Source organism: Cygnus atratus, chromosome 6 (genome assembly GCF_013377495.2).
Source record: "Cygnus atratus isolate AKBS03 ecotype Queensland, Australia chromosome 6, CAtr_DNAZoo_HiC_assembly, whole genome shotgun sequence".
NCBI classification, from domain to species: Eukaryota; Metazoa; Chordata; class Aves; order Anseriformes; family Anatidae; genus Cygnus; species Cygnus atratus.
Genome location: NC_066367.1, coordinates 38,466,649 through 38,490,279, shown reverse-complemented (window position 1 = coordinate 38,490,279; position 23,631 = coordinate 38,466,649). Strand labels below are relative to the sequence as shown.

Genomic DNA, 23,631 nt, shown 5'->3' with positions numbered 1-23,631 from the left:
GCTGTCCAAGCAGGGTGCAATCCAAAGTTCCCGTTGCACAGCCAAGGAAAGCAGCAGTTCTGAAACCCCTGATCTGCCTGTTCCTGCACAGGCTCCCTCAACTGCGTATGAAGAGCCCAACCGATTTCACTGTAACGCTCCATTGCTATACAGATATTCCTGCTTTGCCCTGAAAGCGTCATTCCAATTTTGAAGTGACATCGCCAGCATCTATTCTTTGTCTGTTTGGCATATTTTGAATTTCTGAGGATTAAATTCTTCAGATAATCAGTGCCAACTGACTGCTAATCATGCAAAATACTTTGGCCAATGAATACAAGTCTGGTTGCAGTTCTGAGGGTAACATTTAAAAGTTAGTCAGCTTAGCCTTAAAGGAAACCTGACAGTTTTTTTCCTGAAAGCAATACGCTTTCTTCTTTTCTTGGCCTAGAACATAGACATTGCCCAAATTTTATTCATGTCTGCAACACATCTGCTATGTGTATCTAAATGGATGTTAACCGTCCTGAACTCAATCAGCTGTGTCCGACTGCTTGGCTACAATCTTGGAGGCATTGTGTGTTCCTGAATCCAAGGGCTATTAATAAAAGACACTTGTGGCACTTTTTTTTTTTCCTTTTTTTTTTTTTTTTCCCACTTCCCAATGTTTAAGCATACACATTTTGTGTCTTCCACCTGACAACTCCTTTCACGAGTTCAGTCTGTCCCAATGACACAGTCTGCAGAATGAAGTGAGCCATAGCAGCTCTCTCAGAATCCATACATGACTTTTCCTTTCATTACCTACATGAAGAAGGATCTCTCAGGAAGCAAAACCTTGTACCCTCCTCTCCAAGGAAAAGCCAGTGGTTTCTCCACCTCAAAGTGATCGTCATGGAAATCTAACCCTTTTTTTCCCTTAAGAAACTCTTTCCTGAGGTCTCATTAGAGAATGAGTGCCCACTGCCTAAGACAGTGAACATTTGCAAAGATAAGTCACTTCACACCAGCCCACATTTCATGGCTTCTCTAAGTTGACTTCCATACTCGAAGAAGCTCTCCTCTTCTGTCCCCGTGCTGGCACTAGCAGGTGTGGATGCAGGTCTGGTGTCTGATCTGGCCAAAGCCAGGGACTTTTTGAGGGGGAGAAAGGGAAATAATTGTCAGTGGTGCTCCAGTCTGACTCGCCAAACTCGCGATACAGCCAGCCAAGGGACTTGAAAAACACTCAAAGAGGCTTTAAACATTTACTGAATGAATTGGCGTTGGCTATAGACCATAAATTACTTGTTGCCCAGTTAAGTGAGTCAGCCGTTCATAATTTTTATGCTTATGGAAATTTGTATACTGAGGTGTTTATAAAGCAACTGTGCTCCTGCAGGAAGATGAAGCCTTCTGCTTGCTGAGGGAAGGCTCTGGCTCAGCCCTTGGACCCAGGATGGCGGGCTGCCTGCATCCCAAGGAACACGTGGCTGCTGCCCTCCTCTTGGTTTCCAGAGCTCTAAGTTTTCCAGAAGTTGTTTTTAAGGATGTTACATCCATTAGCAGAGGGTTATTTCTGTCCCTGGATGTTTACACCTTTTGCCACCGCCTGGTAACCCATTCTTTATAAAACACACATGCTTCCAGAGAAGGTGGTTTGGAATAAACAGCTAAAACACACATTCAGCAGAATTATGTCACAGTTTGTGCCTGCCCAGTGCTCACACGGCCCGGCCCGGCCCTGCCTGTGTCCGCCTGGCCCCCCGCCCCGTGGGGCCGGCCCTCCGGGCGGGCGGGGAACCGCGGGGAGGAGGAGGAGGAAGGTGCCGCCTTCCTCCACGTCATTTCAAGGAAGAGGACACCCTGCGGGGCCGGCGAGCCGGCAGGAAAGAGAAAGCGAAAGGCAGAGGGACAGGGAAAGGGATAGGGACGGAGGCGGCGCGGGGGGCTCGGCGCTGCGCGGGACCCGGCTGCCCCCCAGGTACCCGCGGCCGCCCCACAGCGCTGGGGCCTGGCTGCCGCCGCCCTCGCTGCCCCCGAGCTCCGTCCTTCGGCGGGCCGGGGAGAAAGGCGAGCCCCCGGCCTCAGGGCAGGGCTGCCCCTTGTCCTCCTCCCTGAGTTCCAGGGGAGGTGGTGAGGCTGGCTGCCGGGGGGGCAGTGCTCTGGAGGCGTGGAGGTGCTCCTCAGTTATTTCACTTAACTTCATCTGACCATAACCTGAGGCTTACGCCTCGGTAAATATTGGTTTCGTAGCACAGAGCAGACTGGGACACTTGGTGGCTAACCAAAGGCAGCCTCAGCTTCCAGCCTTCAGCAGGTGCTGCGGTGTCATACAAACGCTGGGCGCAGGATTTGGGGATACGAGCGCTAAGCGAGGTCAGGGCACTGGTGCCCACCCATACTGGCATTTTTGGGAGGTTGTGAGCACCGTCAGCACCCGTGGTGCAAAGTCCTGGTACTTCCCTGGCCTAGGTTTGCTTGAGAACTGGTGTGCCTTCATGTCTGTCTGTCTGCAGATAAATGGCCTGTGATCATCTCTAAATTCCTTTTTATCTGCCCCCCACAAAATCTTGTGGCAACAGGTTCCAGGTGTTACGTTATCAGGTGTGGAAAAAAAAAAAGGGTATTTTCATGTGCTTTAAGCAGATTTAAGTGTTACGCCTCTTAATCACAGAGCACACATAATGTTATATGTTTTAGTAACACTATATGGAGCAGAAAGGTAACATAAGTTTCAGGACTGAAATGCTAAGTTGTGCAATATAGAATTTTTCATGTACATCTCTGCTTTTTAGGTGTAGTAAGGAAGGAGGCTTCAGAAACCCAATATATAAATTTTTTTTCTTTAAAAAAAAAAAAATGTTGTATCACTTTATCCCAGCAGAGCTCACGGTATTCCATTCTGGACTATTTGCTACAAAAAGACCCAATACATACAATTCTTGTAATTATTTTTTCTGTTCCCTCAGGTTTCAATGGATTTATCAAGTTCACTGCTGCCTTTAGAAGATAACGGTTTTGTAAGTATTTCCTGATGTGTTACCTGGTAAAGTCTGTATTTGATAATAGGATCTCTGAATGGAGATTTGTGCCTGGACTGCTAAGGCAGTGCTTCTTAAACTTCTTGTCTCACCTTCTTCCATCCTTTAATACTTCGGACATTCCTCGTCCTCTCCACCCCCACTTTAATAACATCTTAAATTCCAGATGCCAGTGCCCAATATAAATCTTTCGTCAAACCTCATACCTCAGTTTGTAGCAGGGCTTCCCTTTCTCTTTCTTTCCTAACTGGCTCTTGTCTCCATAGGGAGAGTCCCATTCCAAAGTGTCTGCGTTACAGACTGTTAGAATTTCCTCGTCTGCTCATCTGTTTCCATGGAGGTTTCTTAAGGGAATTTCCTTTTTCCTGGTGCCTCCCTTGATCCAGTTCTTGCAGCATGGCAAGTAGTTTGGATGGGACTTTCCCTTGGTGTTCTTGTGTTTTCTTGGTATTTTTTTATTTCTTTGAGGTTGAAAACTGTTGCCGTTGAGCATTTTCCGTAACAAACAGGCATCCTTTCTTATCATCTTACAGCTGTTGAACGTGCATCGTTCTGCTTTCCTGCACTCAGTCCCTTGAGTGAAGGAATTTTTTTCCGGTTCTAAGTTCTACGCAGATGGGGATTTCCCTGTTGCTTAATAGGCATTTGAAACTGGACAAAGTTGTGGAAAAAAAATATTTTATGTTTTATTGCTTTTAGGAAAAAAACAGAATTAGCAAGAGAATTAACTAGATTATCTAACAGGCCTTTTCCATGTCTAAATTTCATGGTTCACATTCAAGTTTTATGTAATCTTAAGTAAAAGGGAGGGATTGTTTCAGCAGGTCTCTTTGGATTTTTTTTTTCTTTTCTGCAGAATATTGCAGTCATAGAAACAAAACAGAACAAAGAATATGGGCTTTATCCAGTTGTAATTTCCCTGTGCTTCTGAACTTCTGCCCTGAAGGAATTAAAATCTGAAATTCTTCTTTTATTGCCTTTCCCACCTGATGTTACCATTCATTGTCTAACCTGCCTGAGCTTGGAAACATCCCATTTTGCATTTTTTTTTCTCTTTAGGCTTGTATATTCTTTTTACACCTTCTTAGAGAAAGTGCTGAGAAAGCTTATAGATAAACCTTTGCAGGTTTGGGGGGCTTAGCTCCTTGTGGAAGAACATACTTTTATGATTTATTAAAATATTAGCCTGTGAATAATTTCAGTTGGATAATTAGCAAATAATGAGTACTGACTGTTTTCTTAGATTTTTGTCCTGTCTAGCCAATTAAAGTAGTTCACTGATTTGGACTAATTGTCTGAATGTTTTTAAAAAAAATAAAGTGGTATATGCTATCATGTGGAATGAGGATACTAGGAAGATTTAATTATGAAGTATAATGGGTTTCTCAAAATGTCTGACTTACCACATATCTTGCCTGCACAACTGGAGAAAAACAGGAAATGGGCATACAGACAAAAAGCATTGGACTTTCACTAATGCCAATACATTGAAAACTACCATTGCAAAATGTGTTGTCCAGCTGCAAAGGGTTGTTTTTTTAAATCCTGTAGACTAATTTGAATTGTTTGGGGTGTCTTGGTTGCCCTAAAAGGGAAATAAAATTCAGCGTGCCTTGCCTTTTCTTTTCTCTCCAGTGCATGACAACTCCTGGTCCTTCTGACACATCCAAAGATGAGATGGAAAGTCTTAAACAAGAACTGGAAAAATGGAAGGTAAGTTCTATAAAGTGTATAGAATCATGGAAATTAGCTCAAAGATACTTTGAAGACCATTAGTTCACCCTTCTAAATCCAAGTCAGCTCTCCCCCAATCATAACAGATGTTTGTCTGACTTGCTCTCTGTTCTTCAATGGTACTTACATGCTTTTGTTAATCTCAGTGGAAACTATACTTGTATGTCTAAAAGAAACATTTATCCAAAGCATTAAAATAAATAAATAAGTATAAAGGGCTTAGCTAAAGTTTTGTTTGTTCTTGTGGGGAAAAAAAATTTCGAAGAGTCTTTTTCTTTTTATCATCCAGGAAAGACTTGAAAACGCTGAAAAAGTAAAAGCTGACCTTCAAGTTTGTAAATTAAGTGCTGACAAAGAATATGTTAAACTACAGGATGAGCTGACATCGCTAAAGGAGCTTGAAGAGAACCTTCATAAAGAGAGTGTTAAGTCTAAGGACATCCACGAGGTATGGAGGCTTACAGCTCTCAATATTTGGGGAATTGTGAGGGAGGTTTTGGTTAGAGAAGATAAGAGTAGGATTTCCTTTCCAGTTTAAACAGCTTCACCACTTTGCAGACTGTAAGACGAGGCTATCTTACACACAGTTTTTCAATGGCAGATTAAGAACTGGTACAATAAAATAAAACTTACAGTAATATTGGAAGAGCGAAGGCAGAACTGAGACCTATCTGGTGTAGAAAATGAAGGCAGGCAGAACCAGTCTTCCTTTTCTGAGATTCTCTGCCAAGAGGTAAGTTTCAGTTTTGTGTGATAAAGAAAGAATTGAATGGGTTGTTTCCACTGCTTCCTCAAATCCCAGCACCTGATAGAAGATGTTACAGCACCCAAGGGATTAGCATTTCTTAAATGACAATAAGCTGGCTTCAGCCAGAACTTGTCTGAAGATGGCTCTTCTTTCTAGAAATAATTGGTGCATTACCTCAAAGTGCTGTGTGGTCATTGGTGCGGTAACAGGAGAATTTTCTGTAGGCTGTCGAGGTTGTTTCAGTGAAGTTTTGTCTGGCCTGAGAATTGCTGATGAGCAATTAAGGCTTCAATATTGCAAACTACTAAAATACAATTAATAGGTTAAATGTGAAGACATAATGCGTGTATAATAATTGAAAGCTGAAACAGTTTCTACTGTCTACAGATTTTGCTGGAATATCTTCTATGTGTTTAATTTTGCATTTAATATTTTTGTGCTGTAGAAAGAACTTTGTGTACTAAACCAAGAAAACAGCAAACTGAAGAAAGAGATTGAAAAGCTCAAAGAAGACCTTGCAGAATGTAATTCAGAGCTTTCGTGGGATGGTAAGGTAAGGTTTGAAGTACTTTGCAGTTTTTCTTTTGGAAGGGCACATTTTTATTTTGCCAGTTCTAGACCATTGGGGCCAAGTTATTCAGCAACCTTTATTGATTTCAATGTAAAATAAAGCTTGAAGCTTTATTTTCCTATTTTACCTGGCAAGATAGTGTGAAGAAGGTTAAGGATGTGGAAACAAGTACAAGTGTGTGAGATATTGAAAACATAAGAAGAACGAAGAAAAGCAGGAAATGGTTAAATGGAAGACGCTGGAGTAAAAAATTCACATAGCATTGCTAATTTTCAAGTACTTGCATTTTATATTTCTTGGGTAAGAGGATGGAAGGAAAAATGTGTCCATTGGCAGTAGAGGGAACAGAAAGAAAACAGACTCCTAGATAAGATGCTGTTTTTGAAGATATGTGGCAGGAATGCTTTTATTGCTCTGCTATTTTATCTTGACACAAACAATATTTTTCTTCTAAACAGGATTTTAGTTTGAAACAGTTATGTAAATGGGGAAAAAAAGAGATATCTAAAACTCCCTCAAATCTTTTAAAGCAGCTTTCCCTAACCAGCATTTTCATGAACACTTAAGCGTATGGTAGTTATAAAATACTTGGCTATTCGTGTCTTTATTACTATGATGGTAACATGCAAGGCAGTTCATTAGCAGATTTAACATTTCTGTAGAGCAGTGATGCAAGTGGGCAAAAGTAAGTGGTACCATGAACGACTCTGATACTTGCATTTTACAGATTTTACTTACCAAAAGTATTCTAATTCTACAGATAGAAACACCTGTGGACTTCAACTGATTTTTTTACTGTATAGGGTCAAGTCCAAGTTCAAAGTTAATCAAAGGAAAAAATAAAAAACAAACCTAAACTCATGGACAAGAATCTGAGGAATAGACGTGCAACAAGTCAGTTAGTTAGCAGTTATAAGTGTGTTACCAGCTGTGACTTCAATCTGCGTGACTGTTGAACTTGAAAAATACGTGTATATGGCAACTCAAGGCTGTACCGTTCGTTTTCCTGTTAGGCAATAATTACAGAAGTGTTTTTTCTCTATCTTGATTCTAAAATATTAGATTGAAAAAAAGGTAGCAGACATGAAAGTGGAGTTCACTCACATGGAAGACACGAAGGATGATCTTTCAGATATCAATACTCGCTGTATTTTTTCTGTAACATCAAAAATCCCATTCAAACTGAATCAAAACCAGGCACTGCTTACTTTTGAAGATGCAGAAGGTATGATGCATGTTTTAAGTATAAAATTAATGTCTCTGGTGCCTTTCATTACCAAAGGGAAAGGTTTTACATAAACATTTAGGAAAAAAAGCCTCAGCAACAGCCAAAGAAGAGTACGCATGGAACTTTTCACTATTCTGCTGCCAGTCATTAGCAAAAAATTCTTCCAAGTGCTCTGCATGCGTGAGATTTGATTACCGCATTTCTGCTATCAGCTAATACAAACAACACTTTGTGTTTGAAATTGGGAATATGTTTCTACCTCAGTTTTGTTAAGTATGATTCAAAATGTTTTGACAGCAGAATTTGATTACTTTCTTTACTCAGTACTTTATTCTGACAGAAGTTACGCTGGTTAAGTCTGCATGCCTCAGATGATGGGTAGATGTGAGACGATAGAGGGATGGTGCAGTCTGCAAGTTGCCTGCTTGCCGCTGAGATGCCTGCTGCTTGGCCTGCCTGGTGCTTGCCTGCAAGGAGCCTGCAGGCAGTCTGCCTGGGCCTGCATGGTGGCTAACTCAGTTATGCAAGTATATTGCAGATGTAAAGCTGGTGTCTTGATTCATGTATTTCAGCTAAAATCTAACATTCCTAATAGGCATTCTCTACAGCTGGCAATGATGTGGTTTCTATCAATGGATCTTTTAAATAAAATACAGAAGGGCTAGTATTAGTATTTGACACAGTGAGAGCATCTTTTGACAGCATCTTTTATTCTAAAGATAGTATCATATTTTAGCTGTTGACTATAGCTGGTGAGATTTAACAGACATAGACATGCCTGAAGATGTAGATAGTGGGATATGGTTGCCAAACTTACTCATTTCTTACTTATTGATTTAAAAAGAGCTTTTGCTTAAGAGACTGAGGAATAGTCATGTTTTTATAATGATTAAACAAGGCTTTTCTCAGCTGAAAACTTGTTATTTTCCTCAGTTGCCCAGAGACTGATAAAAATGAGTAAGCATACTCTGAACCTGGACAGAAGAACAACAGATGTGAAAGCAATGCCTTTTGCGCTCGGAATGGGAATCAAATTTGAGGTAATTAACTAAAATATAAAACTATAAAGATATATACTTGCAGTACATAAAAGACTTTATGTTCAGTCTTGTGGGTGTTTTCAATCACAAAATGCACAAATTATTTTTGTTAGCTCCATATCACTATTTCTGGGAAGAAGATTGATGTTTCAGAAGTACCTGAGCTATCAATTCCTGATGACTGGGTGAGAGACAAATTAGAGCTGAGTTTCTACAAATCTGAACATGGAGGAGGAGAAGTAGAAAATGTAAAATACGACAAGAAGTCTAGAACAGCTGTTATTACATTCCTCAAACCTGGAGGTATAGTATGTAATACTTTTGTTAGCTGGATGGGCGGGCCGTCTCATCTGTTTCTGTTCCCTTATGTTCTGTGTTAATTTAACCAGTGAATGCAAATAATCCTTCCCTCCTGGGAAGCTCTCCCTCCTGGAGAGTTAAGTAGATCAGGAAAAGATGTGGTTTCACACACATATATGTAAATATAGTGTTCCTTCATCACATTCCTTTTTGATCAAACATGACCTGATATGTAGCTCTTCAGCTTTGTTTCTATCTTAACTTTGTCAAAAACTTTTTTTTCCTTTGCATTACTAGACACATATTGTGAAGAGAAAGTTAGGAAAATGTGTTTGATTTTTAGCTCTTGTTTCATGACAATAAACTTAGAGGAGCATTCAGTTTGCCCAACTCTAGGCATTTTGGTGTAAGTGTATGAAATTCTGAAAAGATCGGTGGAGCCACATCTATTTAGAGCAGCTACTTTAGATTTATTTCAGAAGCTTTTGTGGGTATTTACTGATCTTGCTTTTTTGGAAATGCCAGATGGACTTTTTTCAATTTGCATATGAAGAATCTGCAAACACGCTGTCATATATTAGTTTCTAAATCCAAATAAGGAAGATTAGCCTGCTCTTTGATAAATGCTTACAAAATGCATTTGAGGTTATATTACTGTTATTCCTCTTTTTCTCCGTCTCCCTTACAGCAGCCAATGGCTTTGTGAGAAGTACTAAATGTCCTTTCTTTGTAAATGGAAGGTACTACAGGCTTCATGTGTCTCCAAGCACCAACGTACACATGGAAAAGCTTCAGGTAAAAAAAATCTATTTCAGGCTACTCCCTAAACAGAGCAGGTATGTGGGAAATATGAGATATGGGCAGAATTTTCAGTTCTGAGGACTGAAGAAGCTTTTCTGTACTCAGTTTGTGAAACTTAATAGCAAGTGTGCATCTGCAATATGCTGCTGTGCAGATAATCCTATGTTTTGTAGTGTGAGAGCTATAATTTATTTTAAAAGGGCATGCATGTCTTTCTTTGATTAAATTATATCATTACTTACCATAATGTCTGTGCCAGGCAGGAGGCAGATACTGAATTGTTTGTGAAGTATGTTATTAGTAGGCGCAACGTTTTTCCATGTCACAAAGCACTGTCATGTTCAGCCCTAATGAGAGGCCTTGTTGATAATCTCAGGAGAGACCCTTGTTCTATGAAACACTTGAACACTTGCTCATTCTTTTTTTTTTTTTCATGTAGTTGTTCGACCCAAATAGTAACTTCTTTTCCTTTAGCACTACTGTGCTTGCTCATGATATGCTCACTGTAATTGTCTTTTACGTTGTATGAATAGATTGTAATCAAGTCAGTGCTGTGTATATAATCAGGCCTTTAAAATTAAAGCATTGACTAGCGTTTGTGCACTTAAGAGATGTGACATTCTTTGCAGATGTGTATCATGTATCAGCATTGATTTTGATGGAGTGATACGGTCTATAACCATTAGAGATCCCCCAAACCAGTGTGTGCATTAAAGAGTGTGGGACAAACCGGTTAGGGACGCTGGGCACAATTTCTATTAAACTTAGCACTGTATGGTAAAGTTCAGAACTCGTTAATTTCAGTGACAGACACATAGCACATTGACCAAAATCTTAAAAGGTGATCAAAGATCCTAGCCATAGCTGATTGAGAATATGTTTACTTCCAGTATCTGTCAATTCCTTTAGATGTACGTGTGACAGCTGATGTATAATACAACTTTTTCTTTCTGTCTTAAACAGCTCTATTCTGGGATTTCTAAGAATTCCATTCTGCTGAAAGGAATTGCAGAGACTGAAGATGATGAGGAAAGTGTACAGGACATGATTGAAATTCATTTTCAAAAGCCTAGTAATGGTGGTGGAGAAACAGAGAGAATCAAATACGTATCAAAAGGAGCTACATGGGTTTGCTTTGAGGAGGACGCTTAGAATGCCAAATGGAAAATGGGAGATCAAACTCATGAAGTTCTGACTTTTTGTTTCATCTGAGACGCAGGAAGTTACAACAACACTTCTTGTAGAATTGTGCTTAAATGTTCAGAACTTTATATCTGAAAAAAGAACTACCTGTCTTTCTCATTTGTTTAATGGCACAGACTTTGCATAGAAATTCGGTAAAATGTACTGCTTTGTGTTCCAGATGTTCCTGATTAAAGTCAAGGAAAAAGCCCTTACCAGCACGTAAAACTTAATCTAAGATTTGCGTTTTGAAAACCTGTAGACTTTTACTGATTGGAAAAAAAAAATAAAATACTGCTTTTAGCTGTCAAAATGCTATTACTTCCTTGATACTTCCTCTAGGATCTGATCCAAATGCTATTGAGCTTCTCATAAATTAATAGCCTGGTTTATTGTTTAGTATTTGTTTCTACAATTACATTTTTGTTCCTTATTTTTCAAATTGAAAATACTACAGTTAAGACTTCAGATGATTCTTTAAAACAGACTTCTTTGTAACAGTGCTGGATTAAAAAATCTGATGCTGAACACTGGGTCTGAGGAATTTATTTAGTTGCATGTGACTGGCCAGGCTGCCAGCTCTGTGAGGGCGTGTATTAGATGGGTCATTTGAAAAAGGCATATAGACTTTAGGAGGAATTATTTTTTCAGCATGTTAACTTCCCCTTTTGTTTCCAGTTTATCCTTTCAGATTTTTGAAATAAAATGGAATTGCAAAGTCAGAGAAGGATTTCTTGTCCAAAGGTGGATGTTTTTACTTTTCTGCTGTGCTCCTGTTTATTTGCCATCCTTGGGGGCAAAAACAGTATGGCACCAGTAATCTTAATTTCCAAGTATCATAGCTCTAACACAGTACCACAGAGGGGTTTGGGCTGGAAGGGACCTTAAAGCCCACCTGGTTCCAAACCCCTTCCTTGGGTGGGGACCTCTCCCAGCCCAGGCTGCCCAAATCCCATCCAGCCTGGCCTCGGGCACCACCAGGGATGGGGCAGTATTGGCCAGGGCATCATTTCTGCATAAAACTTTTATCTCCTCCTTATATCTAATCTAAAGCTGCCCTCTGTTACTTCAAAGCCGTTACCCCGGTCCTATCCCTGCACTCCAGCACTCTCCCCAGCTCTCCTGTAGGCCCCCTGAGGTACTGGAACGCTGCTCTAACTCCCTTCTGTAGTATTTGACATCTTAGTATGCAGAAAAAAAGCACTTTAAGGGAAGCACTACAAATATATCTCAGGTGGAATTCTAAGAGAAACTTTTAATAGACAACGAATACATAGGGGAAACTAAAAGACTGCTAGCACCACAGCTGACTTTGCATTTGCTGGTGGGAGACATACATGTGACTGTAGCTCCTCTTACTGTTTAGTGCATGCAAAGGCAGGGATTGATTACCTGGCAATTATGAAATAAGAAAAAAAAAGGAAAAAGGAATGATTTGTTTACGGGGATTATGTGCTTTTGCCTGTAACAGTCCTAAAATATTGATGAGATCAAATGCCTTAAAAAGAAAAGAGGAGGAAAAACTTGACAAAGACTGTCAGTAATTTTAACCATACCTCACGGATAAACGTTGAGAAAGAAGTCCTTGAAAAAGGAAAACGTTTAAAATTCTCCTGTGGTCTCACTGTGTGTGGGAGAAGTGAGAAGAAGCAGGCTTTAACCACACAAAATCAAGATGAGATTTTAATTAACATTCTAAGGCATTTGTTCTATTTCAATTTTCTCATTGATGAATTGATAAAAGTTTATTTTGCAGCACTAGCTGTGCCACGTAAAGGCTGGAATACGATTTTAGTGGTGAAAATGCAGCCTTCAGGCGATGTCACTGCAAAGGGCACTGCCGCTCTCCTTCCCCCTGCCGGGAATTCACCCTTGGCCGCCGTCAGGGGGAAGGAGACGGCAGCGCAGAGGCGGGCACCCGGCCTGGCCCGGCCCTCCCGGCGCCCGCCCATCCCTTTCTCTTTCGCTTCCCCGCTCCGGCAGCCGCGGTGGCCGGGGACAGCCGCCTCCCCGGGCCGTCGGCGGCCGGCACAGCGACGGCCATGGCAAGTGGCAGCGGCGGCAGGGCCGGAGGGGCCGCCCGGGGGGGTCGCGAAATGGCGGCGGGGCGCCCTGAGGCCGGGGCAGGGCGCGGGCCCGGCAGCGGGTGGTAGCGCACCGCCGGGCCCTCGGGTACAGCTGGAGGGGTTTGGGACGGGTTGGTGCACCGTGAGGGGTCGTGAGGTGGGCTGGTACGGCCGGGGGGTCGTGAGGCAGCCCGGGGGCCCCCCTCCGGGTGCCGGCTTTGTGCCCGTGTGGCCCTGCAGCACCTCCTGCCGCCCCGCACTGCAGTCCCGCGGCAGGCACCGGGCGCGTACGTGCCTCAGAAGGGATTCGGCATAAAACCCAGCATAAATCCCCAGCGTTTTCGTCGTGTTTTTTTTGTTCCGAAGAGCCAGCTGGCAAGGTGTGGGGGCTGTCTGGCAGCTTGGAGCGCCCCGGCTGCGTGAGGCAGGAGAAAATCCTGCATAAAGCCTCGCCAGCCCCCGAAGCGCCCTGTTTGTATTCTCTCCGTGTTGTCTCGTTAGTGCAGGAACCTGCTGTTTGCACAAACGTTACTAGGAATAATTACCGACATAACTGGAGTGCCTAGCCCATTATTTGGACGGGTGCTAAAATCAGGCCTCCTAAGTGCCAGGCAGGCTTCAATATTTTATACAGCCCGAGTCCGGAAGAACCTTTGTAAGAGATGCCCGAAGAATGCAGACTGAGGGATTGACCTGGAATAGTTGCTCTGAAGTTACAGACAACTTGTTCCCATAAACACTCCATGCAAACATACTAAACTATTTTCTTTCTTCCAAAAAAGTTAATGAACTGTTACAAAATTTCCTCAGTGTCCAACCGTTTATGGTGATTTTGCCATATTTCCAGTGAAATAATGCTGTTTATTATTTCTGCCTAATAAGAGTGGAAAGAAAATACACTTGCCTTAACAAGACATAGATGCAAATCCTATTTAGTATGGGTTTCATGTTTGCAGCATTGGGAGGTCTGGCTCTGATGAAAATCATGTGTGTAGTAGTCATTTTACGCACTGCAAGTCTCAGATGACTGGGATTATGTTCTTCCAATTTAACAAGGTTGTCCATTGAATAAGTGGAGAGAGATGAGTCAGAGCATAATGCTAGATCCCAGCTCTCATGAATTTAACAAGTAAGGACTGTCTGAATCTGACCTTGCCACTCTGAAAAGAGAATGCTTATTGAACAGTACATGCGATTAACATTTTTCATTTTCTTTCAATCTTCAATATTAGAGCAAACAATCTTACCCATGTGACACTGGGCCTTTCGTTTGGAAGCTGTTAAATTTAGTTCTAATTTTTATTGCTCTAACAAATGAGGATACTGAGAGTGTGTAAATGACACATTTTTTACTGCACAGTAACATAGAAGTGCCTGAGGGAGTCTGGTATTTGCTGAAATCAGAATCTGATTCAGCAGTCTTAGTTATCTATGAAACGGGCATCTTGTCTGACTAAAATGAAGGGGGGTCACTTCAGCAGTTAGGGTGGGTGTGGGTAACCACTACAGCAGGTCACTGGTACTCCTTGTGCTTACAGTACCCCATTTCTCTTTGTGCAGGACACGGGACGAGCAGCTAAATCAGCAAGGACAGTTGTCATCTCTGGTGTTCCAGATGGCATTCTGAAGGATGATGTCATGAGTGACATACTGGTGATTCATTTCCAAAAGTCAAAGAATAATGGTGGAGATGTGGAAGACATAATATATCCAACAATGGAAAAAGGAGTTGCATATGTAACTTTTGAAGATCAAGAAGGTATTGACTCTAATATGCTGTAGGAAATGTTCCCCCAGGAATTAACCCTAGAATGTTTACCCTAAAACAAATGATTATAAATTGTTTACTGGTACTAGGATTTTGTGTGTCTGGGAGACTAACACCTCTCTCTTAGTCAGAGTTTTAGGATTTTATTTCTGTTCAGTGAAGTCATGACTTTGAAGAGGCTTCGTGCAAAGTGTTTGTTTTGTTTTTAGAAATAAATTTATACCATGCATAACATGATTTTTGTAGTCAGGCCTTTGGGAATAAATCCCTGACAATTAATGTTCTAAAAAGACAGCCTTCCATCTCTCGCTCAGCACTTTTGACTAATGCATAAAATATTAGGCAAGAGTATTGAATCACCTGTGTGTATTTATGGGAAATTGTTGGGGAAAGCATCAAGAAAAAAAAACCCATGAAGTGTTCCATCATCAGACTGGTAATAATGCATTATCTTACTGCAGAACAAATAAGCAATAAGTGACTTTCTCTTTAGTTGTAGAGAGTGTTCTAAAGAAGAATGAGCATCGACTAGAAGACAAGAGACTGTCCAGATACTATCCTTTGAAAGTAACTCCTTACTGCAAAAACGTAAGTTCATTCATTATTTATCTTGTTGTACTTCCTTTGCTATGTCAACCATTACTTAACTTTTCTCTAATTCAAAATTCTAGGTCTTCAGCTCTGTCACGTCTGTCCTCAATATGTCTGTTTTCAAAGATCAATATGTTTTAGAAGATCTGATACAAGAAATTAAAAAGAAGAACACAGCTTTGAGCTTTGGCCCTCTGCAGTCCAGTGGACATATTTCTGTTCAAGGGTCATTTCCAGCAATCGAATTGCTAAGAGACTTCCTTTTACTAAAAGCAAAATCCCTTTCAGAGGACAAAAATGAAGAAAGTAAGTCCCATCAGAGACCGAAGAAGCAGCAGCAGCAGTGCAGACTTACCACAGATACAAATAATTTTGTTCATGATGCAGAGGGGGAAAAGCAAGTGGTTGTTCTTGACACAGATACATATCTCTATATGAAGAACTTTCTTCCCAAGAAACTCCTAGCAAATACTGATGTTGCAATTTCTGACGTCACTGATGGTGATATAACTACACTATATCTTCAGAAAGTTAGAAGTAGGCCTGATGCTGGACAGGTATTAGCATTCAAAGAGGAAATTGAACATCAGTCTCTAAAACTTCATAACACTTTATGTAAAGAAAGGATATACCTTGATGGGTACATCAGAGATGAAAAGCAGAAATATAAATTGGTGTGTGAAACTCTAAAATCCCACTACCCTTCTGTTTTGGTTATTCCTTATGCTACTCACATTGATGTGATAGGAAATTCTTCAGAGGTTTTTGAATTTACAAGGGAAGTGAACAAAGAGGTTCAGAGCCTGTTTCAACACAGGTAGAAAGACAGCATTCATGTTATTTGACACATTGTGCTTCTAAAAAACTACTGTTGCAGCCTATGCACCTCAGTGTCACTTCAGATTTGTCTCATTTCTCCCATGCACAGCCTGGGACGTCTGCATACCAAGGTGAAAAAGCCCATTCCTCCCAAATACTAAATTAAGTTCAGAACAGGAAACAAATGGTCTTCATATCAGTGAGGCCTCTTCTGTCCAGATTTTTCCTTTCGTTTCCTGCATTCTGGGCACATGTAATGCTCATTCTGTCTTGCTGTCAGGGAGTATGTGATGAGAAAAGAATTTTTGAGGATTTCTCATTCGCATAGGAAGAGAGATAACAAAGCTGGGTGGACCAGCTGGTATGAAAGCTGGTATGAAAGACTGCACTGAAGTTTAGGTATGTTTCTCTGGGCAAAGGGATGACCACTGAAAACAGGAGTGGTGGGCCTGCTGCTGTTGCCTTTATCTGCAGAAGAAAATTCTCATGATTGACATGCATGAAGAAGGTAAAGCTTTGATACTTGAGGAGATGGAATGCTCAATAAATTTGCAGCTTGTCATGCCATGAAAAGGACCTTAGAAGTTGGCACTAGAAGTTTTTGAGAGAAGAAAATAAGTGAGTTTGTATTCATAGGAGCAATAACAGTTCTTTTCCCAGCTGTAACAGCTTCTGCAGCATCCCTTGACAGCATCTTATTTAGACATGAAAGTATATCCATAATTTCGATGTGAAAATCTTGGGGCTATTAGACTTTTGAATGAAATTGTGTTTATACAATTCTTAGGTCTGATGCAGGAGTAGAATAGTCTTTCAGATCCAGATCATCTTCTGTTGTAGGTAAACCAAATGAGCAGTCTTTTTTTCTGTGCAAAACTGATCAGTCAACATCGAAACTAGTTTCTGTAATTGAGATCAGAAACACCCTTATGCCTTGTTAATACTTCCCATTTTTGTTTTCCAGACCAGTGTCAGAGGTTTAGGCAGTGGGGTTTCTGCCACATTGAGTAAGGATGGGACAATCTAATATAGCCTAAATTTCAAGTTTTGTTAGGAACTGTACAGATGCACAGAGATAATCATATTTTGATAGGTCTGGATATGTAAACAGTTAAAAAAACACCCTTATGTATATTGTTTAGACTTTAAAGAGCTATCGGAATGATACTTGTTTATTCCTGTCTTGTCTGTAACTTTCATTTCTAGTGTTAAATGCTTAGAGTTAAAACTGAATGATTACTACAGAATTCTCTCATTCACTGAAATTAGGGATCAAGCCAGTCCATAGGAATGTGACAGTTTAGTGGTTTGGTTTTTTTTTGTTAAACTTTTTAAATATCAGACCCGTTATATGGGTTAAAATGCCCATCCTCATTTTTTCTTTTTGTAAAACCAATTTAGAAAAAATGTTTATTTTGTGAAATCAGAATGTTCAGAAATACTTTGTCAAAACATATAGAGCGTTGGCTGTTTTGTCTTAAGTGCAGAGTTTTATGAAATTAAATTACGAACTCAGTAAAGAAACAAGTTATTCAAAATATTGTGTCCATGTTCTTTAAACCAACCCCCAGATGTTTAGCTGGAAGCCCATCATGCTTAAGGCATTTTCTTGTCATGACTGATTATCCACTGCAATTATGCCAACGAAAGATAAAGTTGTTAAAATAGTGTCGGCGCTGTGTTTTAAAATACACTGTCAAAGAGGGAAAATGGTGAGTTTAAGTACTTCCATCTCTTCCAAGTTCCTCTGGAGCCAGTAGTACCCCCAGGGGGCTCCTGGTGGCGCTGGAGATGGGTGCCCAGGGTCAGGCCCTGGAAAAGGTTCTCCTCTACTCCCTGCTGACCACTGACAGTTTACCAACACTTGGCGTTTTTGGGTACTACCTACATTGCTTAAGCAAGGATAGGAAGTTTTTCAACCTTGGAAAAGAGAAAATCCTTTAAGAAGGATAATCTTTTAATGAAATTAGTGCTCTTTCTGCTTTGGTCTTCCATTCTCTTTTCTGAAGAGCCTCTAGTTTTTTTTTTGTTTGTTTGTTTGTTTTCTGTTTCATAGCATTAGTATTTCCTATGCACTTCCATAAATGCTCAGGGCTGGTAAACCAGAGATGCCGACATCAGTTTGAATACTGGCAGGTCTGTAGTGGCTGAGCAACATCAATTTTTGAGTCAACTTTTGACAACAGCACTGGTAAGGTACCGCTTGCTTTTTGTTGTCTGGGTTTTAGGTCAAACCTTGAAAATCTTGTGAAGATTGCAGCTGAATAAAATTATCTTGCTGAATCCTGGTTCGGTAGTAGTAGCTCCTCTTCAGATTCACTCGTACCTCATCCCCTTGCCACCGGAGTGCTGGGGCCATCGCCTGCCCTGCCAGCCAGCTCCACCTCATTGTTCCTGGCGTTTCCGTCTGCTGTCTCTGGTCCCATACCAGGATGTCTCTTTAGACAAGATGAAATTTGCATTTGCTGTTTTGGAACTATGGTAAATGGGATGTTAGTCCATTGTGGATTAGTAAATACTATCTATTGTTATGCTCCTGGATTTCTGGGGCTACTTATTCAGGGGGGGTTTGCAGAAGCACTGGCTGGGAACGCATCACCTTTGTCATCTTTGATGGTTCCTTGTAGCTCAGCAAGGGCAGGGCATGGAGCAAGTGTCCTACCACAGGGTCTTTGCTGCTGGTAGCAAAGAGGCTGTGGCATGTACAGGCTGTGACTGCCTGAGCTGCTATTTTAGATTCAACCCCAGAGAAACCTGCTTTTTTAGCAGGAAAAAAAATGTCAGCTGTGATCCACCAGGATATACCAGTGTTGGCTGTAAGATATAAACAGCATTTCAGTGGAATAACATTATAAGTGGGATATGCATTTCTTCCTTCCTTCATGATGCGGATACCATGGAAAACAATAGATGTTTAGCAAGAAAAGAGAGTCTGATTTTGTGCTTACCATGAATACATAAACAAATACAACAAAACAGGTTGGTGTTAGGTCTGGTAAAAGACTTGCCGGTTCTCATTCTCACAGTTACTTCTTACGGGAAGCAAAGCACTGTTATAGCTATTAAACTCCTCTTGACAAAGGCATTTAATATTTGTGTGTATTGGAAAATGTCCGGGAAAGCATATTAGATATAATTCCTAGATCTAAATGATTGGTGCTGACTCAGTATTCTCAGCACCAGATTTACACTTTTAATAGCGAATTTGCTCATGGGACCTCAACAAAATATTTGTTCTTATTGCTGTGCCAACGCTTGCTGCCCTTTGCCAGATGGGGGCACGTAACAGTTCACACAGTAAAAATACAACGCCTAATTTTGACTTAAGGCATAACCCCATTGTCAAAGACTTAAAAATAAAATAAAATAAATAAAAAAATCGGCCACAAACACCAGCAGAATCAGAGCCCAGTTCCTGGCAGGGCAGCACCCCCCTATGGTCAGTGGACACCTCTTTCTGTTGTCTGAAAAAAGAATTTGACATCCCTTAGCAAGAAGATATTATACAATTTGGAGGCAAAAGCAATCTCATTTTTGACCGGAGGGGATGGGGGTGGATGGAAGAAGAATGATTTACTAGAGTGCTCTTGCTATCACTGACACAAAGCATTGCCCTGGTGTGGCAAAGGGAGGACAAAGCCTCCTTTGCTCCCTGTTGTACCTGTGCAGTGTGAAAGATGCATGCAAAATGTATGGTAAGGAGGTTGTTACAGGAGGAAAAAAGCCTTTCTAGCAGGTATAATCGTTGTCATCCAAACTGCCTCTGCAATGTTTGAGTTGCATTGAAACTTCCTCTATGCATTTGTTAAAAAAAGCACATATTACAAAAGACCTGTCATGTCTCCTGAAAGACTGCAATGCCAAAAAGACTCTTTCTTAAGGAAGAAGTGCCTGCCACTTCAGGGATCCATGTGTCTTATTAAAAAATAAATAAATAAATAAATAAAATCCAAGATGATATGTAGGAAAAATAAATAGTGTTGCTAGCAAATAACTGGCTCTTTAAGATAATTATCAGACTTGAACATCTTCATCTGGCCACACCGGAGCCCCAGAATCATAAAACCCGGGATGAAAGCACACAATAGTCAGCAGCTGAGGGCGAGCTGGTGTGGTTGGTGAGTCAGTGCCTGCCGCCCACTGGGGTTGGACGGGGACGGACTCCCACCAGGAGAGGAGGAGGAGATGAACTCAGCAGTCTGTGCATCCGGAGGAGCTGAGGCTCGTGCTTGGCTCCGCTTCGGCCCTCAGGAAGCTCCCACAAGCAAACACACACGTTCCTGTTTTGTTGTACATCTTGTGCAAGAGGGAAAAGCAGCTGTAGAGCAGGGCCAAGATAACGCTGAGAAAATTCCTGCTCCATTGCACAACATTTCTGTGGCGACTCCTTCCACTGCATTTAGTGAGGCTGATGGGTGTTTACAGGATATGTGGCTTCCCTCCAATTCATCTCTGCTGTCTGCCTAGCTGCATGCAGGAAAACATTTATGAGGGTGGCCCAATTTTTTGTCCTTTAGGCTTCTACCCCTCAATCTGCCACAGTTACTGATGAAAGGACCTTTTCCATGCCTCTCTTTAAGAGCATAAGTAGTGAAATTGTGTGTAGATACTTATCACTATTTCACTTAGCATTAGAGGGTGGGAGTCCTCCCTCATTTCTGCGACAGGCTGCGTGAAGATAACCAGGCAACTTAAAAGAAAAAAATAATTAACAATTAATTATGTTTTTTTTAAAAAAACAAAACAACAGACACTGATAAGTTGAGTCAAACTGTACAACAGTCCAGAACTGACCGAGACCCGTCTGGTTGTACTTGCTTTTTCCTTAGCTACAGAGAGTTGTGGAACGTCCTCTGGAAAACAAGTCCCTTTTCTCTTTTGCCTAGCACAGCTTTCTTTTGTCTCCTGACAGCCATTAATGACCTTAAAAAAACATCTCCTAAAAGGAACTGAGTCAAGAAGGAATACTACCTGCAAAGGCAGCAGTCACCACTGCTGGAGCATTGGGTTTAAGCCATTTTTCAGGTGAGTTTCCCCACCGTGTTACTGCTACTGCCTTTTGAATAGTGGCAGTACAGATGATGAGCAGCTACATTGCTTTACCAAAAGAAATGCTGTATGACAATAAAAAAACAACGTTCTGTTATCTTTGTACAGGTCAGGTATTGAGAAATAATGTCAAGATTTTTGTTCTAGAAATACAACATAAGGAGCTGGTTGAAAAAGAAGTGAAGTCTGAAAAGCCATTTCCACAGGCTGCAGTGCAGAATCCGAGCCCAAGAGCTGGAGGGGATGGGGGTTAGCAGGGACAGACGGACTGTACCCAGCTTCACAAGCCACATGCCACCGCTTTCAAACAAAATTTGGAAATGTGCAAGACATTTGCCCAGATCTCCCAGAGATCTGTCTGGGTACAAGGGCAGGGAACAGGCAGAGTGAAGGCACTTGGTGCTCCTTGCACCCCTCACACCGGAGTGGCGGTGCCTCCATGCCGAGCGCAGCATGGCCACGTCGCAGTGCTGTCACTTGGGCCTGGTGGCTCGGAAGAACCGTGGATCCTCTCCAAGGCAGAAGCTAAGAAAGAAGGCACAACTCGGCCCTGATGGGTCTCCAGGCAGCAGGCTGTACACAGAACTACATGCCCTGCTCCCTAGGTGCGCTCCGGGAGTAGCTTGGTGTTCCCTGGCAAGCCCAGGGTACCAGAATATGCGAAACTTCCCAGCAGGGGCAGGAAACCAAGTTCTCACTGACTTCACACTGAAATCACAGATGGCTGGGATGACCAGAAGCCTGCCGTAGTTAATTCCTTGTTAAAAAGCATGCCTTCAGCCCACAGAGTCACAGGAGCACAACGCGGCATGGCAGCAGGGCAGGTCGCCAAGGCAGGCCGCTCACCTCAGTGCGGGGACAGTGGGGATGGCCACCCCACAGCACTGCTCTGAGGCAGGAGGGAGGGACCTGAAGGAAGAGCAGGCAGAAGCCAGCAGGTTCTTCCTCCTGGGGGGATGCTCCCCACAAATGCCCACCTATTGGGGGCGAGGGCCCGCTGAGGAAATGTGCTCCTGGATCCCAGATCACTGGCCCAGCCCTCTGGCTCCTGGCCTTCTCCAGACACCACGCTCCCGGTCCAGATGCCACCAGCAGCACTGGTCGAGTACAAGGGCTTTGTGACAGAGACCCCAGTAGCTCTCAGCCACCAGGATATTCAGGAATTTAACCCTTCCTGCACATAAGAATAGCCCAGTCCCATCTGATGCTGACGTGGCTGACACTGAAGCCAGTGGGCAGTGCTGGTGTACATTTGTGGGCTTTACTTTCACTCAAGACATGCTTTAAAAAACAAACAACAACAACAAAAAAACCTTCAATTTTGTCATGAATTCTGACAAGCCTTTTCCAGTATTGCAGTAAAAGCAACATCTCTCTCTGGTGTTGCACATAGATGTGCCCTGCCTGGCCTGCACATGGGGACCCTGCAGAAACCCATCGTTTTTACCATCGTCTGGGTGCTTCTCTTTATGAGCAGATCGCTCTTGTGCAGATACAGCCAGTTCTTAACAACTGGAAAATTGTAATGCAAACAGCAAACACCACTGAGAGCTCTTTTTTCCCCTCTAAGTTACATGAGCACTTCCCCCATGAGTTAAGGGATTTGGCATTTCTCTCAGGCATACTTTACATTTTCCAAACTTTCTGAATAACACATTGAGAGACTTAAGCATCTGCACTGCCAAGCCAAATGAGAGAAGAAACGATTTTGCAGGCTCATTAATGCCTAGCATTGACAGGCCTGGAGGGGCTGCGATTTTATTTACATAGGGTAGAGACAGGCCTGCAGGGAAGAGCGCTGTTATTTAAATAGGGAAGAGGTCTTCCTTTGGGGGGGGCTCATTTAGATGCAAACGGCACAGGAACTAGAAGCAGCCTTACATCCATACAGCTTTGTCTGTGCTTCCAGAAACCTGCTTAGAAACATGGCAGCAGTTTCTGGTTTTGGAGGCAGCTGGTGTGTTTTACCCACCTGTGCGGTGAGCTGTTTGAGTTCAGGTACGTGGGTTATCCCTCTAGCAGGGCTGCAGAGAGCAAGTAGGGTTGAACTAGCCATAGAGGAAAGAAACAGAGAGGAAAATGAAGATAGATTTAAAAACAAAAAAGCAAACCAAAAACCAAAATAGCAGTGACAGTGTTTACAACAACTACAGTTGTTATGTTTAGCTTCCAGCCTCCCCTCAAAGCCAAATGCAGATCACCGTATTTAAGCAATAAGCCCATGCTGGTTTGGACCTATGTTACATTTTTAGCTTGTCATATTCTCAGCTTTTTAGTGTTGGAACCTTGAAGAGCCTCCAGACTCAGCGCTGCCACAGGAGTCACATACTGAATACTTCATAAAATAACTAAGAGCCCAAAGCATGACATTTGTATTACAAAAACTCAGATACCCAGTATTAAGGCAGTCACCTTGTTGTGACCAGGACACACCTACACTCATTTTATAGTGGTTGGGGATCATCACCAATGCTAGTGTGTAAAATATTCCTTACACCTCCAGTTTGCACACGGTGTGTTTGCTAGGGTCATGGACTACTTAACATGTCTGCTTGCTTAGCCTCCCCCCGAAGCTGCCCAGTTCTTACAGAGATAAAACATAACCCTCACAGGTTTCTTCCAGCTCTGGGGCAAGTATCCCAGATGGACAACAGCAGCTGAAGCACAATTTATTTTCCTAGGTATTTCAGGTGCCTGGAGCCAGCAATTGCCCTCGTATCTGATATAGACCT

General features: G+C 42.0%; 2 protein-coding genes across 7 annotated transcripts; both read left to right on the top strand.

The window, feature by feature from the left end:
• The first annotated feature begins 1,732 nt into the window (after positions 1-1,732).
• On the top strand, positions 1,733-11,134 carry NMI (N-myc and STAT interactor). 6 transcript variants are annotated; one of them, XM_035566065.1, is made up of 10 exons: positions 1,733-1,942; positions 2,931-2,981; positions 4,638-4,715; positions 5,026-5,184; positions 5,930-6,037; positions 7,118-7,280; positions 8,217-8,323; positions 8,437-8,626; positions 9,312-9,418; positions 10,388-11,134. In XM_035566065.1, the coding sequence occupies exons 2-10, from the start codon at positions 2,937-2,939 to the stop codon at positions 10,574-10,576; spliced, it is 1,146 nt and encodes a 381-aa protein (XP_035421958.1). In that variant the 5' UTR covers positions 1,733-1,942; positions 2,931-2,936; the 3' UTR covers positions 10,577-11,134. The 6 variants fall into 6 exon arrangements, with proteins under 6 accessions (XP_035421958.1, XP_050567543.1, XP_035421959.1 ...); XM_050711586.1 differs by having other exon boundaries at positions 1,780-1,942; positions 5,110-5,184; XM_035566066.2 differs by having other exon boundaries at positions 1,787-2,137.
• A 1,390-nt stretch (positions 11,135-12,524) lies between these two features.
• Positions 12,525-18,133, top strand: RBM43 (RNA binding motif protein 43). The gene is made up of 4 exons (XM_035566072.1): positions 12,525-12,651; positions 14,233-14,431; positions 14,934-15,028; positions 15,112-18,133. The coding sequence occupies exons 1-4, from the start codon at positions 12,649-12,651 to the stop codon at positions 15,850-15,852; spliced, it is 1,038 nt and encodes a 345-aa protein (XP_035421965.1). The 5' UTR covers positions 12,525-12,648; the 3' UTR covers positions 15,853-18,133.
• The last annotated feature ends 5,498 nt before the right edge of the window (positions 18,134-23,631 follow it).

What these genes read in the sequence shown, in the direction of transcription:
- NMI (XM_035566065.1), top strand. Translation starts at nt 2,937, where the DNA reads ATGGATTTATCAAGTTCACTGCTGCCTTTAGAAGATAACGGTTTT. An exon ending in TACATTCCTCAAACCTGGAG is followed by an intron (nt 8,627 to 9,311) that starts GTATAGTATGTA and finishes TCTCCCTTACAG; the next exon opens with CAGCCAATGGCTTTGTGAGA. An exon ending in TACACATGGAAAAGCTTCAG is followed by an intron (nt 9,419 to 10,387) that starts GTAAAAAAAATC and finishes TGTCTTAAACAG; the next exon opens with CTCTATTCTGGGATTTCTAA.
- RBM43 (XM_035566072.1), top strand. An exon ending in AACTTTTGAAGATCAAGAAG is followed by an intron (nt 14,432 to 14,933) that starts GTATTGACTCTA and finishes CTTTCTCTTTAG; the next exon opens with TTGTAGAGAGTGTTCTAAAG. An exon ending in TAACTCCTTACTGCAAAAAC is followed by an intron (nt 15,029 to 15,111) that starts GTAAGTTCATTC and finishes TCAAAATTCTAG; the next exon opens with GTCTTCAGCTCTGTCACGTC.